Below are 21,037 nucleotides of genomic sequence, written 5' to 3'. Positions count from 1 at the left end.
GCTAGTTAAGAATAGAAATACAGACACCTTGTAAAATCTACAGCTTAATTCATAAGGTCAACATAATTATACCAAAGCAAGCATAACATGTAGATGCCCCATATAAACTATCACTCAGCAGAAACATGAAATTCTGAATGGCAGAAGATATAGTCACTAAGCATGGAAGCACTAGCACATTTCCTTCATTTCACCGGCCACAAGAAACGAGCCCATCGCTGCCAGTGAGCCTTAAGAACCCCACGCACGACTGCAGAGTAATCAGAATGCATACAATGCCTAACAGACGGGTATCACAGAAATCGAAGAAATTTGGTCTAGAGGCAATACACTGCTTACTCTGGAGCTAGGCTTCAATAGAGTAAAAAAATTAAAAATTTAAAAAAGATAAAAGGGAGTGGGGAAGTCTATGCTTTCCAAATCATAAGTTTAAACATTGAAAGATTCTATCACTTCCCAATCACAAAGTACTGGAGATCAGTCTGTAGTCAAAAAGGAAACTTACAAGAATAAGCTACTTACATTTGGTAACGTTCTTTTTGGTGAATATTCCAACAGATTACTCACCATTAGAATATCCCTAAGTGCCAGACTGGATTCACAAAATGGAACTGCTTTTCTCTTCCGTTCATGTAGATCATGGGTACTCACAAACTTTCTCTAAGGGGCCAAATTTACAGTGTCGTTTGTGGCCGAGGGCCGCACCGTTGGGGGCGGGGCCAGTGAGAGAGGGGGCGGGGCTAGAGCCACAAAAAAAACTGTGACCATGAGGTTGAACACAGGCCCCTGCAGTGGACCTCTTCGTCCACTGAGCCACCAGACCCAGCATACACACACATCTCTCTCCCTCTCTCTCTCTCCCTCTCTCTCTCCCCCTCTCTCTCCCTCTCTCTCTCTCCCTCTCTCTCTCTCCTCTCTCTCTCTCTCTCTCTCTCTCTCTCTCTCTCTCTCCCTTCCTCCCTCTCTTTCTCTACCTCCCTCCCTCTCTTTCTCTACCTCCCTCCCTCTCTCTCTCCCTCCCTCTCCGTCCCTCTCCCTCCCTCTCTTTCTCTAACTCCCTCCCTCTCTCTCTACCTCCCTCCCTCCCCCTGTCTCCCTCCCTCCCTCTCTCCCTGTCTCCCTCCCTCCCTCCCTCTGTCTCCCTCTGTCTCCCTCCCTGCCTCCCTCCCTCTGTCTCCCTCACTCTGTCTATCTCCCTCCCTCTCTCTATCTCCCTCCCTCTCCCCGTCTCCCCCCCTCTGTCTCCCTCCCTCTCTCTATCTCCCTCCCTCTCTCTATCTCCCTCCCTCTCTCTATCTCCCTCCCTCTCTCTATCTCCCTCCCTCTCTCTGTCTCCCTCCCTCTGTCTCCCTCCCTCTCTCTGTCTCCCTCCCTCTCTCTGTCTGTCTCCCTCCCTCTCTGTCTCCCTCCCTCTCTGTCTCCCTCTCTCTGTCTCCCTCCCTCCCTCTCTGTCTCCCCCCCCCTCCCCTGACTATCCCTCTCTCTCCCTCCCCTGACTCTCCCTCTCACTCCCTCCCCTGACTCTCCCTCTCTCCCTCCCCTGACTCTCTCCCTCCCCTGACTCTCTCCCTCCCCTGACTCTCCCTCTCTCTCCCTCCCCTGACTCTTTGTCTCCCTCACTCTCTTTGTCTCTGCCTCCCTCCCTCCCTCTGTCTCCCTTCCTCCTTCTGCCTCCCTCCCTCCCCTGACCCTCCCTCTCTCCCTCCCCTGACTCTCCCATCCTCGTCCTACCGTGTCTCTCCCTCTTTCCCTCCCTCGCACTCCCCTGACGCTTTCCCTCACTCACCCTCCCTCCCTCACCCTGCCCTGACTCTCCCTCTCTCCCTCCCCTGACTCTCCCTCTCTCTCCCTTTCTGACTCTCCCTCCCTCGCCCTACCCTGTCTCTCCCTCTCTCCCTTCCTCGCACTCCCCTGATGCTTTCCCTCCCTCACCCTCCCCTGACCCTCCCTCTCCCTCCCCTGACCCATCCTCTCCCTCCCTCACCCTCCCCTGACTCTCCCTCTCTCTTCTTCCCGTGACTCTCTCCCTCCCCTGACTCTCCCTCCCCTGACTCTCCCTCCCTGACTCTCCCTCTCTCTCCACTGACTCTCTCTGTCTCCCTCACTCTCTCTCTGTCTCCCTCCCTCTCTCTCTCTGTCTCCCTCCCTCTCTGTCTCCCTCCTTCTCTGTCTCCTCCCTCCTTCTCTCCCTCCCTCCTCTGCCTCCCTCCCCTGACTCTCCCTCTCTCTCCCTTCCCTGACTCTCTCTCTTTCTCCCTCCACTGACCTGCTCTGTCTCCCTCACTCTCTCTTTGTCTCCCTCACTCCCTCTGTCTCCCTCCATCCTTCTGCCTCCCTCCCTCCTTCTGCCTCCCTCCCTCCTCTGACTCTCCCTCCCTCGCCCTACCCTGTCTCTCCCTCTCACTCCCTCCCTCGCACTCCCCTGACGCTTTCCCTCCCTCTCCCTCCCTGACCCTCACTCTCTCTCCCTCACCCTCCCCTGACTCTCCCTCCCTCGCCATACCCTGACTTTCCCTCCCCTCAACCAACAACCCAATTTCCTACATCTGTCCATTTCCCAATCGTATAATTGTTTGTTCTATTCGATCTCCTAATTTGCTTCTATCTTGGGTGACCTTGAAGCAAGATAATTGAAGGTTTTCAATGAAATCGTCTTCAGTGATTAATGTCTTGTGAGTGAGCATAGAAGACAAGTCTATTAAGGCAGATTCATGTGCATAGCATTCTTCATATAGCACCCCGTGATTATCACACATCTAAACATACTATAAAACTCGCTATATCTTTCTAATCCCTGACTACCTCACTTGATGCAATTTTGGGTGAATCCTTAGTAGCACCTTATGTGGAGACATTTTCTCATCTCTTCGCCCTGTTCGTTTAGCTTTCAAATGCTGTTCAGCCCTTTCCTATTCCCGAAAAAGGTGACGATTCTTGAGTTTGCCTGTCTTTGGAGTTCTCCCAGGGACATAATCAATTAATTACGTGGCCTGCCACAGGCAGACATTTCATTATCACATTTGAAAGGTGAGCAATGATAGAAAATAATCTGTAGGATGGTTGAATACGCAACTCTGACAGTCCGTCTAAAAAAGCCAACCCTACAGTCAGCTCAACATTTCAGAACAAAAGCGCCAACATTTGCCTTTGTGCAGCGCTAGCCCGAAACGTGCATTGAAATATTTATGTCAGCAGTGCAGAAAGATGACGCGTTTGAAGGTGGACTATTTCATTTCATACAGGAAACGGTTACTATTTGCAAATTAAGAATATTATTACTTTCAGTGCATAAACGTTATTTTGTCCGCTGCTTCCAGTTTCTGTATTCAGGCTGTTTCATTCAGCAGGGGCTCGCATCATTTTACAGTCGGAGTACAAAGTGCTCTACTACACACTTCACAGGTCTTTGAAAGACCATTAACGTGGTAATGAGGCTTTGTTCTGTTTCACCTCTTCTGAGGCCCCTGCAGCTCCACTCCATGGCTCGAATCTCTCGGCCCGCAGAGAGCAGAGCCTCTCCGAGTCCAGGCTGCTGCAACCGGCGGCGTTTACTGACACTCTTGATAACATTTTTTTTTTTTGAATGGTACATGTTTGCAAGGTCCGCGGGCCGCCAAGGAAGGCTTGCCGGGCCGCTGGCGGCCCGCGGGCCGTACTATGAGTACCCCTGATGTAGATGGTGTTGTGCGGCTCCGTGCCAACTTTGTTCCATTCCAAAAGTGTCAAACGGAGCCACATATAATCCCCACCCCTGCATGCTGACTTAAGCTTTTCTTCACTCTGTCTTCATCCACAGGGGCAATACCAAGAAGTAATCAATAATACCAAATAAAATCGAGACCATGTCACAGAAAGGGGGAGGGAGGTGGATAAGGATTCTGCGATCAGATTAGAGCATCCATCTGAAACAGCGCTGCTAAAGTCAAGCAAATTGTCTTCTGATGGCTACTTTTAACTACAGACTCCTCACCACTAGAACAGCTGCAAAAGCAGTCCATCCCAAGATGGTGGGGGTCTGTGAAAGGCCTCAGATGAAAAGGTCTTGCAGGCTCTAGGAAGTGCAATGTCCTTCCCGTCGGACCTGGCTGTCAAGGTATTAGTGCCTTGTGAATGGGCTACCACGTCACCACCTGCCAGATGTCAAGTACAGTCACTCCACGTGCCAGTGCAGTGGTAGAAGCCTTGGCTAAAGTGGAATGGGCCCCCAACCGATCTGTAAGCTGCTTCTTGGCCAGCCTTTAGCAGATCTTGATGAAGAGGACTATTCATCTTGACAAAGTAGATTTTCGTACTGCCTTGCCCTAGGAACCCCACAAAGAGCGAATAGTCCACTCTATGGTCTTTGGTGAGATCAATATAAAAATTAGTATCCGGCTCATGGAATCTTCCCATCACTAGAAGAATAATGCTTTGTTCGACATGGAAAACTATAATCACTTTAGGCAAGAAGGCCACTCTAGTCCACAATACCAAGTTTTCTGGAAAGAGGGTGGTTGCACAGAAAGAGCTTGGAGTTTACTCATGGGATTAGCGGAGGTCATGACAACCAGAAAGGCGGTCTTCCAAATCAGAATAAGTAATAGGCAGCTGTGCATAGATTTAAATGGCATGCACATGAGGAAAGTGAGAACCAAATTAAGGTTCCACTGTGGCATCACAAAGGGTTTGGGCCAAATAAGGTTTGTTAATTTATTGAGTACACAATCACCAGTGGTTACTTGGCCCTATGGGGTGCATTGCTAACGAATCAAGAAAATAATTTAGAGACTGGAATAAGCTTGTTAGAAAAGCAAAGTCCTTACCTCTTTTCGAAAAGAAACCGTTTATGACCATAAGGAAAAAGGGAGACTGTTCAAGATGGTGGGGGCCATAAAAGAAACTACAGCCAACCATGCCCACTTTCTAATACCTGGGGGCACACGCAAAGAGGGACTCTCCTGCACCAGACAGTACTTGCTTAATATTTTATTAAGACTTGAGGTCCCTCACCTACTAAAGTTGTGAAAGTAGGACAACAAACCTTGAATGGACTCCTTTGATCCACGTGCAGCCAATGGAGTACTCCAAGCAAAGCAGTGGTGCGTGAATACCCTGGTACCTTATAAATTATCTAGTGGCTCGATTCTGAACCACTTGTAATCTATAGATCATCTTTTTGTGGAGGCCCGTGTATAATGAATGTACATAGTTTAGATACAATTAGAGCTAAAACGGTTTTTAAAGCTTCACCTGAGAGACATAGTATTTTTAAAAATCTCTCAATAGGATTATGCTGGATGAAATTACTGCACCAAATTGTGGTTTGAGTGTCAAGTAGCCATCAACTATATCTCCAAGGCTTTTTACCTAATGATTGGGAGTGTGAGAGAGGCCCAACCTAGAAGGAGAGTGGAAATGGATCAATAGACACGATTTAAAAAGAGTATTTTTCTGGTCGGCATAAAATTTTAGCCGGTTACTGGCCGTCCACTCGCAGATATATCGCATAGTATTTTAAACATTTTCCTAAGAGGCAATAGAGCCCCCTACCCGAAAAAGAATCTGGGCATCATCAGCATAATTACATAAAACACAATCTTGATTCCGAAGTTCCTTAAGAAGCGTCACAAAGGTTATAGAGGTGGGGTGGGGATACAGAACATCTCAGGCTCCCCACCATTAACCTGAAGTGAAGTGGCTTTCAATGAGGCAAGATGAATGGTCTAGAAACGATCTGACTTATACAAGAGCAGAGCCTTTATATTTTAGCAGCTTCCACATGATCAACCAGAATTGTATGGTCCATCGTGCCAAAAGTCGCAGATGGGTCCAGCAGCACCAAGGCTACTGTTTGTCAGATGTCATTTGCCCCACACATCAAGTACGGACAGCATAACAGACTCCATACTGTGGGCTGGTTGAAAATCCGCCTGAATGGTACATAGAAAGTTGGTTTCCTGCAGGTGGCAGCATAATTCGTGGGCCACAAGCGCTTCCATAACTTTAGAAGGAAACCGTAGTAGAGAAATAGGGCGGTAATTTTTTGAAGGTCCGGATTCTTTGCTTTTTTTGCAGCTAAATGACAATAGCCTCTTTAACCCCTTCGGCGCTGATGACAGCGCCTGGCCGTCATGAGTTACGGTGGGCGTGTGCTGATGACAGTCGGGAGCCGCCATGACCACGCCCGTGATCTGAATGTGCCGCACAGGCGCAGAATTCCGGCCGCAGCCAGGGGGTTAATACAGCCTGAGGTTTAGTTTTAACAGTTCCACCTCTGATATGGTCTAACAATGTAATAAGGAAGATTTGAATTTTTGATTAACAATTGCAGCCTCCCCACCCCATTTATTAAGACCCTTTTGGTTCACCTGAAAGATTAGGTATTTGGTAATGCTGCCCATAAGTTAAGGATGGACCCCCCCAGCTAACCATATTTCCAAGAGCAAATCATCTCTGTATAGAGAGATTTAAGCCTTTCAAAAATCTCATAATAGGTGATTTGAACAGATGGCTGGCCCTGGAAAAAGAAAACGACCGGCTGAATAGCCAACAGATACCCTAACAGTGCACGATGCAAGCCCTTGCTGGGGCAAAGATACAAACAAACACTCAGATATCCAGTTTGGCAGGGAATGGAACAGTATTCTGTGTGCCACAACAGGTTACAAACTTGTGCCAGCTTCCGTAAAAGGTGTACAGGAGTCACATGCTGCACTCTATCTGGAATGTGTCTGAGACAAAAAGCCTTCTTGGAAAACTCCAATGTACAGCAGTATTGAAATTGCATGTTCTTTGTGTGTAAAAGATCTAGCTAGTGTTCTTGTGTATGCTGGAATATTCCCTGTGCCACCAGAGTGTAACCACCATTTGACCCACAAAATGCTGCTGGCTGAGCTAGTGTCCTGGCATTCAATGATCCTGTCGGGTCGTTCACAACCAGGAAAATGCCCTGGAAGTCCAGCCAACTCCAGATACTAAACAAGGAACTCACACTGCTCTGCTAGTTGTAGTACCACATGGTGGTGGTAATGCCAGTGAGAACATAAACCAACCTCCCTTTGATGGGCAGAATACAGTCCTTCAGCACTAGGTGATTGTCCCACTACTATAACAGGTGCAGAGTAGGGTCTAGTTAGATCTGGGGGTCTCTAGTTGGCAATGGTATACATCTTTGTTTAAATAGGGACCCTAACCTCAGTCAGGATAAGGGGATTACACTACTGGATAACCCCTGCTCTCCCCCTTGGTAGCATGGCACGAGCAGACAGGCTTATCTCAGTGGCAGTGTTTTAAGTATTTATGAATATACAGAGTAATACAGCGAAAACACTACAGACAGATTTTATAAAAAGTAGTATTCTTTATATAGACTTAACACAAGACCACAAGCGACAAAAATCCACAATACTGTATTTAAGATTGACTTAAAGATGGTAGAAGTTGCTCAGTTCAAGTTGGTGATAAATGTGACAGTTCTCACAAAAGTAACTGGATGCGTAATGCAAAACAACCAAAAGGCTCGCAGAGGGAGATGTGTGGATTCCGTGCTCCAGGGGCGATGCATCACGCCTCAATGCTTGCGCAGAGTAGGGGATGCGTCGTGATTCTTACCAGTGCAGGGGTGATGCGTAGGTTCTCGGCCTGCAGCCCTGTTGCGATGCGCAAGATGAAGCCTCGATGCGACAATCCTGGGGTGATGCGAGAATGGATGGCGCCCTTGATGCGACAACGATGCGTAGATGTCCTGGCAGCCTTGTAACGACTCTGTACTTTGGAGCCACGACAGGCCTTGCGACACGCTTCTCCAGCGATGCGATAGCGACCCTCTTGATGGCGTCACGCTTCTCTGGTGATGCGACAGCAGACAGCTTTGACGAAGACACGCTTCCTGGAAGATGCGGTGGTGGGCACGCTTCTCCGGCGCTGCAACTACAGCGGCGTCACGCTTCTCGTTGTGTCGCGCTTCCAGCTCCCAGTGACACTTCGGCTTCTGCAGATAGAATTCCCAGCAAGGGAATTCAGAGGTGAGCTGGAGGTGAAGTCTTTTGTCCCTGAGACTTCAGCAGGAGGCAAGCACAAGTTCAAGCCCTTGGCATAATAGTATGCAAGATGATGAAAGTTCTTTAAAAGTTCCTTCTCCTTTCCCTGGTAATAAAGAAACCACTGTAGGCCAACCCAGCAAACAGCACACGGGCAGATGGGCAGTCCAAACTCCTGCAGCTTCCTTGGTTCTTCTCCTAGGCCAGCGGTCTTCAATCTGTGGGGCGCGACCCCCAGGGGGGTCGTGGAGTCCTGGGAAGGGGGTCGCAGATTCTGCAGAGTGCAGTTCCTGGCATTGGGCTGAGGGTGCTCACGGCGGAGGCCTAATTCACACAGAGGTGTGAAAAACACCAACGCCTCATTAACAAGTAAAAGGTCTTTTAAAGACCTGACAAGTACTTGGGTGTGACTGTGTGTGTGTCCCTGAAGCGGTTACAGCCGGGCTCACATACACGAGCTAGGGGGGAGCGGGGAATGGCTGTAGTGTAGCCCTTTGAGTTCAATGGATTTTGCGCACCTGGAGCTGTGGGTCCCGTGACACGTCCCCCACCCCCAGCAGGGAGACACAGAGATGCCCTCCCATGAGCGGGAAAGAAGGAAGACGACGCAGAGGGATACTGATCCCCCCCCCCCCCCCCCCTCCCCATGAGAGAGGCACAGAAAAGGTGGGTGGATGAATGATGGGTGGATAGATGGATGAAAGGCTGAAGGATGGATAGATGTGTGAAAAGGTCGGTGGATGAATGATGAGGGAATGAATGAAAGGGTGGATGGATTAATGATGGATGTATGGATGGAAGGATGAAAGGGTGGATGGATGAATGATGGATGGATATGTAAAAAGATGGGTGAATGAAGGGTGAATGGATGGATGAAAGGGTGGATGGATGATGGATGTATGGATGGGAGGATGAAAGGGAGGATGAAAGGGAGGATGAAAGGGAGGATGGATGAAGGATGGATGTATGTATGGATGGGAGGATGAAAGGGTGGAAGGATGTATGATGGATGTATGGATGGAAGGATGAAAGGGTGGATGGATGATGTATGTATGGAAGGGAGGATGAAAGGGTGGGTGGATGGATGAAGGATGGATGTATGTATGGATGGGAGGGTGGAAGGATGCATGGATGGATAAAAGGTTGCATGGATGAATGAGGCATGGATGGATGTGTGAAAAGGTGGGGGGGATGAATGATGGGTGGATGGATGAAAGGGTGGGTGGATGGATGTATGGATGACAGGGTGGATGTATGGATGGGAGGATGACAGGGTGGATGGATGTATGGATGGGAGGATGAAAGGGTGGATGGATGAAGGATGGATGTATGGATGGTAGGATGGATGAAGGAAGGATGTATGTATGTATGGATGGTAGGATGGATGAAGGATGTATGGATGGGAGGATGAAAGGGTGGATGGATGATGTATGTATGGATGGGAGGATGAAAGGGTGGGTGGATGGATGAAGGATGGATGTATGTATGGATGGGAGGGTGGAAGGATGTATGGATGGATAAAAGGTTGCATGGATGAATGATGGATGTGTGAAAAGGTGGGGGATGAATGATGGGTGGATGGATGAAAGGGTGGATGGATGTATGGATGACGGTGGATGGATGTATGGATGGGAGGATGAAAGGGTGGATGGATGAAGGATGGATGTATGGAGGGAGGATGGACGAAGGATGGATGTATGGATGAAAGGGTGGATGGATGTATGAATGGATAAAAGGTTGCATGGTTGAATGATGGATGGATGTGTGAAAAGGTGGGTGGATGAATGATGGGTGGATGGGTAAAGGATGGGTGAATGGATGGATGATGTATGGATGGATGTGTGAAAAGGTGGGTGGATGAATGATGAGTGGATGGATGAATGAAAGGGTGGATGGATGAATGAAAGGGTGGATGAAGGATAGATTGGTGAAGGATAGATTGGTGAAGGATAGATGTATGGATGGATGGAAGAATGAAAGGGTGGACGGATGAAGGATGGATGGATGAAAGGGTGGATGAATGATGGATGGATGGATGTGTGAAAAGGTGGGGGCTGAATGATGGGTAGATGGATGGATGAAAGGGTGGGTGGATGGATGAAAGGGTGGGTAGGTGACGGATGGATGTATGGGAGGATGAAAGGGTGGATGGATGAAGGATGGATGGGAAGATGAAAGGGTGGATGGATGTATGAATGGATAAAAGGTTGCATGGATGAATGATGGATGTGTGAAAAGGTGGGTGCATGAATGATGGGTGGATGGAAGGAAGGATGGAAGGATGAAAGGATGGATGAAGGATGGATGTATGGATGAAGGATGGATGTATGGATGGAAGGTTGAAAGGGTGGATGGATGGATGTGTGAAAGTGTGGGTGGATGAATGATGGAGGGATGTGAAGAGGTCTAACAGGCGCATTTATGGTTGTCAAAAGTTGATGATGAGGAGTACCAGTTTCTAGAAACTTTTGTCGGAAGGGGGTCCTTACGCCTAAAAAGGTTTTACAAGGGGGTCTCGGCATCAAAAAGTTTGAAGACCTCTGTCCTAGGCAAAAGGTTCATCTTGTTCGCAGAAGGGATCTAAAGGTCTGGGGTCGGGGTCCCAATATTTATACTACTTTTCTCTTTGTTCTCTGAAGGCAGAGGGGCCTTTGCCTAGTCCAAACCAGTTCTGGAGCACACGGTTTACATGACTCCTTTCACAGTGCAGGGCAGAAACCGCAGACTCACCACAGGTGGTGGAGCCAGCATTGTGGAGGGAAAGAACAGCCCTGGAGCACTTTGTTGATATGATTCCTTCTCTTTCACAGTGCAGGGCAGAGACATCAGCTGCACCCCAGGGGGTGGAGCCAGCATTGTGGAGGGAAGGCCCAGCCCTATTCAGGTACCAGGTGCAACCCCCCCCCCCCCCCATCTAGATGCAGATCTCCCTATTCACCACAGGGCAGACTCATTCGGTCTCCTGGAATCCCCTAGCCCTGTCACTCAAACTCCAGACAAGGAATACACAACCTAGCAGAGGCAGGCTTGGATAGTTAGATAAGAAAATACCTACTTTCGAAAAGTGGTATTTTCAAACACAGAATGTTAAAACCAACTATACTAAAAGATTTTTTATCATTATGAGTTCAGGCATACTAAATTCGAATTTCTACCATGTTCCCCGAGTCAGTTAGGATTATAAAATGTAATAATCTTACTGCCCATTCTGGCCTATGGAGAATAGATGCCTTGCAATAGTGAAAAACGAAAATGGCTGTAATTCACTATTAGGACATGCTACACACACCAGGGCATGTCTAAAAGGGAAGGTTTAGGAACTGGCAAGTGGGTTCACTTGCCAAGTCGACAAGGCAGTCACAGACTGCACACAGGCCTTGCAATGGCAGGCCTGAGACACTTTACAAGCTTCTTATGTGGGTGGCACAACCAGTGTTGCAAGCCCACCAGCAGCATTTGATTTACAAGCCCTGGGCACACATGGTGCACTGTACTAGGGTCTGACAAGTAAATCAAATAGCCCAATCATTGAGTCACGAATCAATTTAACATAGGGAGCACTTGCACTGTGGCACTGAATAGCAGTGGCACAGTGCCCAAACACATTTCAAAAACAGAGGAGGCAATCCGTAAAAAAATGGAAGGGAGAGTCAAGCCAATGATGCCAGGTCTTCTGGAAACCAGATCTCTCTAATCTCCACCTCTCCAAGATGACCTTCTTGACCCAGCAGTGATGCATTTGTCACCACCGTGGGGCAGGGTGGGTCTGCCTCCAGTCCAATTGCGGATGAGCCACTACCGCAGGACTTAATGGAATCCAGTAAGTTCCCCTGGTGCTGGGTCCACAGACTTCAGGTTCCAGTGCAGAGTCTTTTACCTCCGTGCCTATTATCCCCAAAACGACCTCCAGTATGCTACAGCTAGTACTTTGTCATGGGAGCTTCTAGAAGTCACAAATTAACTTCAGTATGCCAGGGCCAACTGTATACTTGCCAGCATAGCACCACACTCCTAAGACACTCACTCATTAGCATCCATGTGCACTCATTCATTCTCTCACGTTTACAGACACTATCACACTCATTCCCAGATTCGCAGTCTCTCAATGACTCACTCATACTTTCTCAACAACCACTATCTTAGACAATTTCACTCACTAAATTCATACTCCCTCTTGCATTCACCCTTACTTTTTCACACAATCATTTTTACACAATCATTTTTACTTACTCCAATATAAAGTACTAACTCACGGATACTCATTCTCAGTAACTCACTGCCACTCCCTTACAATCACACTGTCACACTAACACTCCCTCACCTTCGTTTTTAGTCATTAATTATCAATCACCCACTCGTGCTCACTTGCAGTCTCTTACTCTGATGTCATTCACGGTGTTGTAAATAAAACAGCGATAGTATTAAGCATTCGCTAAAGACATGCTATCATGTCTTCATTCTAGTTTTCCCGCTCATACTTGAAATAGGGCCAGACTCCATTTTGTTTTTTGGCGTCCATCTTGTGTGCCATACATTGCCACGTGCTCGCCACGAGGCGAGTCCTACCTCACTGATTGTCACCCCTGGAGTTTGCCCAGCAACAGGCTATAAATAGTTCCTTGTGCGTCTAGAGCATGCTCAGTAGGAGTCACATCTGTCTCTGATTAGCGTAGATTGGAATGTGCATTTCGGCAGGTCTCAAGAACCGTCAACTCCACCCATGTATCGATCATGTTCAAGAAATGTCCATATATGGTCGTAAATCATGTTTTGAGCTGTAACCGCCTACTTATGAGCCCCTTCTTTGTGTATAAAAGGGGACCGCATGTCGGAGTTCTTTGTGCTACCTTGTGTTGTGTGGGCTGTAGTACCACCTTTAAAGGTTTATTAAACTATGTCTTTGTATTTCCAGTTTCCGTGCCAATTTCATTGTATAGTCTGAGGACTCAGTGCACAGAAGGGTGAACCCTTTGCATTCACAGGCCTGGCTGAGGCCTGTACTCATCAACGGTACTCACACTTATTGACATCCACTATCACTCATTCTCACTACCTATCACGGAGTCTCACTTTCACTCACATGCTCACTCATACAGCTACACATGCTTACATATATGCACACTGTCACGCACACACTGACCCACAACCATACACAACATATTTAAATGCATTTCCTTTTACTTACCTCAGCCGCAAGCGAGAATTTGTTCCAGATTCTGGAGCTACATTTATTACACTAATAGTGAATAAACTACTAGCATAATAAAAAATAGACATAAGAGCGACTTGCCCATATTTTCTTGGCACTGATTTTCCAACATCTGAAGCCAGAAGTCGCAAAGCTGGTGGTTGTACATGGCCAGCCAGGGGTCACAGCAGCAAATCCTGGCAATTCCTAAATGATACTAGGCATGAAGAAGTCTTCTGCTCAAACTACTTGCCGTTGATTTTTGTATGGTGCACGGCTACCATTAGAATGAGGAAGAACAGAAAACAGTCAAACATTGTGAAGGGGCGATGAAGAATTGGTCAGTGTGAGAATAAAGGTTTAGTCGACACACATTGCTAGTGGTCTAGTCGACACACATTGCTAGTGTTAGGTGGGCAGAGTTAGGGGACTGAAGGAAGCTCATGTGTTGTAGCTTTGGGGCCACATTTTGAAAAACAAGTTACCAATTTCAGGACCTGATATTGAATGGAAGAGTGCTCATGCATTAGGCAAGTACAGGGCTTTGTTTAATGAATTAATCACACATTGCTAATTATTCTGAAACATAGGTTTGCCAACCAACAGACAGGTCTTTACATCTTGGTTTCTTTGAGCTACTCAGTGCCCGAGGGACCAGTTGAGCTATGAAATCCATAGTAGTCCTAGATGAAGTAATTGGTCTTCATAGAATTGCACTTTAATGTTAAACTTTATATTGTGCTGAGTTTCAGAGCCCTAGTTCATCAGTGAAATGTGACTTTCATGTTCATCTTTACTTCACAGAGGATGTTGTGCAAGTAGGTTAGAAAATGATGAAGCAGTTAGAGAGACTGCAACCTGGATCACTATTTTTGTAAACTGTCTTGGCTACCCAGCGATTCATGAGAAATTATTAATAGTAGTCCCCTACGATGAGCATCTTGATAACTTATTTTTTTTTAGTTTGATATAGCACTGGATGTACCCAATGGTATCAGAGCCATTTACATATTTTGGAGAAGTTTACAAGAAGTACATAATGCGGTCGATTTGGTTTTAAAACAGTCACACAGAAACAAAATACAGTAAATTAAGTCCACAGTATGGATACAGAAATATACAGTAATCCAGCATTTGGATGGAGGTAGGCAGGCTAGAATCTGCATAGTCAGATTAGGTGGTCTTTCAGACTGAAAGATTTTCAAAGGAGAGTTGCGTCTTAGGGAAACATCAACTAGTGATTGTCGAAGTAGTTGAGGAGTAGATATTTGAGGTTCTGTTTGAAGCACAAAAAGGAGATGTTGCAGCATAGGTCCTTTGGGAGCGGGTTTTAAATCTTGTGGGTATTTTCAGAGAAGCAGCATGCCTGTGCTGATTTCCTTAAGTTCAGGCGAACCAAGAAGAAGAGAGTTGGGACTTCTCAGAGCCCAGTCTTTTCCTGCTCAGTTTAGCTTCTAGATATTTGGGTTTTTAGTATGTAGGGTTTTATGGGTGATACACACTCATATGCATCCTCCTTCAATGGGAAACCAGGCGAGACTTTTTAGGACATGTGTGATGTGATCAAACCATTTGATTCCTGTGATAAGCATGACAACCTCACTGAGAAATGTTCTTAGGGGTGCAAGGTGGCTCTTAGGAGATCCAGTCAGGATGGCATTGCCGTAGTAGAGTTTCGAGAGGACTAGGGATTGTACTACTGTCTTAAGATTGTCAGGGGGAAGAAATGGTTTGATGTTTTTGCGATGTTGTAATGTAAGGAACCCTCCTTTGGCTGCATTTTTTGTGTGTTCATTCAGTGTGGTACCCAATGACTTGACATAGTTGGACAGTGTGGCAGGGCAGTTTAGTATGTCCAATTTTTGAGCCATTCTTGGATGGGTAAAGATTGTTTTTAGGCGAGAGGAGTAATAGTTCAGTCTTACAGGGATTCAGCTTAAGGTAGTTGGCGTTTAGCCAATTTTGCATCTTAGTGTGGTATTAAGATGTCCGATGTCGCTGGGTGATCTTATTCTGTAGTAGACTTGTGTGTCATTCGCATATAGAGGATACTTAATCCCAGCTTGGTTCAGGATAATTATGAGAGGTTCCAATAAAAGGGTGAATAGGGCTGGAGAGAAGATGGATCCTTGGTGTGGGCTTCAAGAGACAGTGTTGATTTGTATCTGTTGTGAGTGATGTTGAAGACAGGACGTGAACCAGCTCGAGACTGTGCCATTGATACCAATGCAGTTAAAGTGTCTCGTGGGGGGTGAACTGCATCAAATCTCGCTGATAGGTATAGTATGATTAGGAGGCAGGTGTCACCTTCATCTAGGGACTAGTTAATGTCATCTGTTCTACTGAGCATTGCAGTTTCTGTGCAACAACCTTTCCTGGATCCTGATTGCAATGTGTTGTGAATGTTGAATTCTTCCATGTGTTGGTGGAGCTGTAGAAGGACACACTTTATCAACATTTTATCTAGGAAAGGAAGATTGGTGATAGGTGAGGTTGTTGAGGTCCACCCCAGACTTTTAGAATGGGGTGATTTGGAGTTGGACAGAGTCTAGTACATGGCCTGAAGAGGTGCTGATTATTTTAGTCCAGAATGAGAAGATTATGTGGTTGAAGTTTTGTACTAGTGTCGAAGTGAGGGGGGGAATCAGTGATGTGGGATTCAGGTTAAGTAATTATTATACATATTTCTCCTTCTGTTACAGTTTTCAAGTCTGTCCAATTAGCATTGTTTTTTTAGGTGAAGGAGTTTGTTGCTTTCTATAGATTGATTGTTTTGGTCTTTAAGTCTTAGGAGGGAATTTCCATATTGACTTGTGTCAGTGGAGCCGGCGGATTGGGAATTCAGACTGTCAAGGGTCTGAGATCGTTCCATTTCTACATCTTTAATAGAAGTTAGGTATTTCTTCAGTGTTCAATTGTGATGGTTTCCTGTTGGGAGGTAAGCGTAGATGGTTTGATTTTGTTGGAAGAGCTCCCTTAGTCGGTTCTTCACATGGTCAAGTGGATTATGAAAGAAGGCTTTTTACCTCAAGATGTGTTTTTTGTAGGAAAGACATTCAGATCTTAGGAGTGAGGTGTGCCAGTGAGGGGGGCCGGCTCCATAAACTTTTGGTTTGCCCAAGTGGTCTTCATTTGCTGTTAAGGTCTGAGCTGAACCACGACCCGGATTTGATTTTTCTCTATCTTTTTAGTTTGAGTGGTGCGTCCTGGTCAAAAACACCGGTCATTGATGAGCTATAGTGAGAGGTGAGGTCATCAAAGTTGTGAAGGAAGGGTAGAGAATGTAATTGAGTGCAGATACTGGACTCAAGTTCCACAAGTGTGACATACTTGAGGTTCCGAGACCAGTGCATGGTTTTATTGGTTGGTGCTGGGAGGGATGTGTGGCGTTTGAGGTTGAACATTATTATGATGGCGATCAGACCAGTCGATAGGCAAGATGAAGTGAAGGGAGACAAGTTAACTTTTCGTAATAATTGTGTCCAGTTGAGTCTTTATTGTGGGTCTAGTTGCTACAGAGTTGCTTGAAATAGTTAATTTTCAGTGGGATATTTAGGTTATGGTTTATGGCATCTTCAGTGTACGTCAAAATAACCCAGAAGCACGCCGTTTGAGTTAGTTAGTGGGAACTGCGTAATTGGGTCAGTTAGTTCCTCGGCGAAGAGTGTGTGATCAACAGGAGGGTGATAAATGGTGTGAAGCTTGGTGCAGTAGGTGTTTTTAGTTTTGATTTCTACACCGAGATATTCGAAGGTCAATAACGTAGTTTCTATATAATTAAGTTGGGTTTACTCTTTGTGGATGATCACAATCTCAACCCCTATTTGGCCCCACTCAATCCCTTATAACGATGGATTAGCCGGGAGGAGTAAGCAAGTCTAGTGTCAAGGTTGGGTGCCGGTTAAGCCAGATTTCTATAGGGAATGCAATGCCAATTTCTTCCGCAAGTATGGTCTCAACAATTTCCTTGGCATGTTTTACTGCAGATCTGCAGCTTAGTAGCATACAGGTTAGTGAGCTAGGATTCTTACTGGTAGAGTAGTGTTTTGAAGGTAGTGTACTGAGAGGGTGGTATAGGCGTTCTGATAAGTCGGGGAATTCAATTTGTGCCACTAATTACTGGGATTGTGGAAGTAGGCTTTGTATATCCAGTAGGCTGGATACCAAAACATATGAAACTTGCAGGTATAGAGAGCACAAGCAGTCATTCTGTACTGCTGTCAGGCTAGAGCCATTATCTTGAACGTTGGTTGTGCATGGAAGAAACTAGTTAGGGAGACTGTCACAAATGCCATGGTTGTCCCTTTTTTTTTTAAGGGTGGGATTAAAAGCCTTAGGCAGACATGCTCTTTGGTCATTAACAGGGGTTTGTGAATGATGCCGATATTATAAGAAACCGAGGAAAAGGTGGCTGTGGATTTTATACAGAATAGCAATTTTCGACTACAGATAGTACCTAAACATCACTGGTGCTCCGAGGCCAGTTACAGCTGTGGAAATGTCATTCTCAAGGTAGGCTTCAGAGATGTATGCCACACATCAAAGTGGGACACCATATGCGTTCGGCCACAATTCCTTACCCCAAAACAAAGCACAATTTGGTAGAGATCTGTCAAGAAACAGGACTGCACAGACTATTAGCTGCACGAAGCTAATTTTCTTATTGTCCATTTCTTTAATGTTCTAGAATCTACCAAGAGGATGGGAACGAGATGACAGCAACTTGTGGCAGTATGATTACATTTCCCTACTGGACACAAATATGCTTAGTCTATAAGGGTATCCCTCACTGCAAACAACCTCCTGCCAAATCCCATTCCTCTGGACAAAGCCACACAGTCTTAAAGCAGAAAATGGCAATTAAGTGCACGGACAATGATACAAGTTTGCATTTCCATGTGTAGGTCCAAATGCATATGCTGTACACAACACGCAAAGGACAAAATGAACTACTTTGACAAAACTTAGTACAGTACAGTCCTTAGATGACTGAATTCCTAGAGGTCAGAAACAGGAAAACTTTTATAGATGAAGGGAACTAGAGTGACCATAAAAGGTAACTTTGATGTAGAACGTTATGGGTTGGATAAGTCACCTGACCAGTGTCCAGTTCAGAGGTGTACTCTAATTCTTAGGACCATATGTAACTCTAGGAATAGGACCAAAACAGTACTGAAGAGTCACCACTCTTTCGGGTGAAAAAACCTTCCCCAATGAAAACCTAGTCGAGTCAAGGCAAAGCTCTGTCCAATTAATTGTGACAGTTCAGTTCTGAGGGGAACTATTCCTGTAAATTAACCATCTTTTTGAAAATGGATTTCATGAACTCGGACCTTGATCGGTAAAAACTATAATCACTCAAGGATAAAACCTAACATACACACAACCAGGGTCGTTAGAATGAGAATATAATTGTGGGGCATATACTGTGAACAGAAGTGTGTCCCTTCAGCGCATACAAGTAAAAGAAACTACTGATAACAAACAGCGCAGTGATTAAACTTTGAGGGTGGCACAAACATCTAATGATGAGGCATTCTTATTAGGAGCCATGATCAATAATCTTAGAAACCCAATATGGTAGGATATGATGTAGTTTACATTCACTAATTTGCCATGGTATGGGCAAGTGGGTCATCTTGTTAAATGTTTAATGGGTCATGCTTTTGAAATACTCGTGCAGCTGATAAGTATATATATATATACACTTATCAGCTGCACGAGTATTTCAAATGTGCAGAAGGATGTGCATTGGGCCTGTATACGCGCTGCACCTTGTTCTCATTACTTCATGCATACTATGTAACTATCTCTGGAAGTGCGATGAATAAATACAAACCCATTTTCTCATTAGCTAAAGGGCATCCCATAATCCAGTGGAAACTAGTTCATAAATTTTTCCTGTGCACCAGTGGATAAAACCCTCAAACTTGGAGAGCTATTGTATGCGGGCCTGGTAACATTTCTAGAGCTCGGCAAAGAATATCATTTCAGGATTGGCCCGAAATAAAATGCTCGTTTCCAGTAAATGCCTATTCTTTGTTAACTAATACAATAACTGCATGCCATATGTTAAAATTAAGTAGAACAATTTCCAGCTCAACTACATATATGTGATGGTCATTTATTTTTCGGACCAAAGTGTGGAGCCCCACTCGTGCAAAAGGAAAGGTCTATTTTCAGTGTCAAGTCTATCACTGAAGAGAGACTACGAGTAGAGTCAATGACTAACCACATTCCTGCCACACCCAGCTATAGATTAACAAGTAACTGGATGCCAGAGTGTTTTTAATGTATTCCATGGGAACAAAGGAGGTTTGAGGCCATAAACCTTCAAAGATATTCACTCAGTGAGGCCAGCAAGCAAACAGATTCCACAGTAAACGAGAAGAATGAACACAATCTAGTCATTTCAGGGACACATGCTAATACATCGTGTCCCTCTTTACTGAAGTCGAAACGAACATTAATGTAGTGCAAGACACAGGTAAAAACGACGCCAACATATGTATAATGAGTCAAATATATATGATGAGGTGGTTTTTACTGGTGATTATTGTATCAATGTTTGATACATTGAGACTATGAAATACTACACTGTCTTTTCTTACCCCTCACGGGTTACAAGGAAAGCTGCATTTCACCATAGTTGCTGATTTCAATAGAGGTTTGAAATTGTGACATCACAGTGCAAATGTGAAAAATCCAGCAGATCTGAAAGCCTCAATTAGATCCAGTCAAGCATATTTATTATTCCTCACATTTTCAAAATCTAATTTTCAAGAAGCAATGAATTATTGAGCAAGGTTTCTGCTGAAGCTGCCTTCTGATTAAACATCGGTAGAAATAGGCAGCTGATCTAGAATATCAAATGAAAATTATTCCTGTACCTAAATTAAAGTGCCAGCATACGAATTGGCCAAACGTGCAAGAACTTTTAAAAGGCGCTTTAGGTAAACTGTTCAAAACAAGAAAATGGCAGCAATGTTTACTAATAGTAATTTAGGCATTTAAACGCTATCCGGTGCCCCTGTACTAAATGTTTTTTTGCCACACAGACAGTGATTTAATACGTACCGCATTGCTCTCAGTGCAATTTTGTATGCTAATTCAGCATCATGAGGTAGGAGAGAGGTAAAGAGATACTTGGCAAATGTGTGCATTGGAACACTCTCTCGATGGATGATTTCGCCCAAGCCACTGTATGGGCCGGCTGAGGAAAAGAAAAGACAATGTAAAAATTTACAGTGCAAGTCAAAGTTGAGCATAAAAAAAAAAAATGAATGTGGGCCATCATTTCATACTGTTATTAGCTGAACAGAATTGGTTAATTCATTTACAGAGGATCTTCAACTTTGAATGACAAGATAGGACGCTTAAAACTTTTAGTGACTTTGGCAAAACATCCAAGTTTATTTTTTCTCAAATCAGGGTAGTGATGAAGACACGGCTCTTGAAATAGGCTTCAAATACATTTAGAGCATTCTTCCATTGTGCATCCATTCAGGTCTCTTACTAATACTGCCAAACATCAACAAGGAAAGAGCCACAATTGATATGTTGCCAAATTACCAATGCCCAGATGAGACATGGAATGATTACATCAGGGACAGCTCCCCCGCTAAGGCGGTGGAGAATCGCTCCACTGATTTGCAGCAGTGCAAATATAGGAAAAATAAAATGATGACTCAATGTAGTCATTTTACTTTTTCCTGCTGCTTCAGCTTTATGGGGCGCGTTTGCTCTAATCACCGAGCAGGGGAGGAGTGCTGGGCACTCTGTAAAGTGCAAATTAATGTTTGGCCAGCCAAACATCCATGCGCACTTTACA

The 21,037-nt window shown here is 45.2% G+C and overlaps 1 protein-coding gene across 1 annotated transcript in view; it reads right to left on the bottom strand.

The window, feature by feature from the left end:
• The window catches only part of LOC147726613 (zinc finger SWIM domain-containing protein 6-like), a 304,204-nt gene that overhangs the window by 41,482 nt on the left and 241,685 nt on the right, over positions 1-21,037 (bottom strand). The window contains exon 12 of the mRNA XM_086963481.1: positions 20,284-20,419. Coding sequence (XP_086819607.1) covers positions 20,284-20,419 — 136 coding nt within the window. The remainder of the gene's footprint in view (positions 1-20,283; positions 20,420-21,037) is intronic.

The sequence above is a fragment of the Lissotriton vulgaris genome, chromosome 3_1, assembly GCF_964263255.1.
Source record: "Lissotriton vulgaris chromosome 3_1, aLisVul1.2, whole genome shotgun sequence".
Classification (NCBI taxonomy): domain Eukaryota; kingdom Metazoa; phylum Chordata; class Amphibia; order Caudata; family Salamandridae; genus Lissotriton; species Lissotriton vulgaris.
The sequence above is the reverse complement of the archived record's forward strand: the minus strand, read 5'-3'. Positions and strand labels throughout refer to the sequence as shown.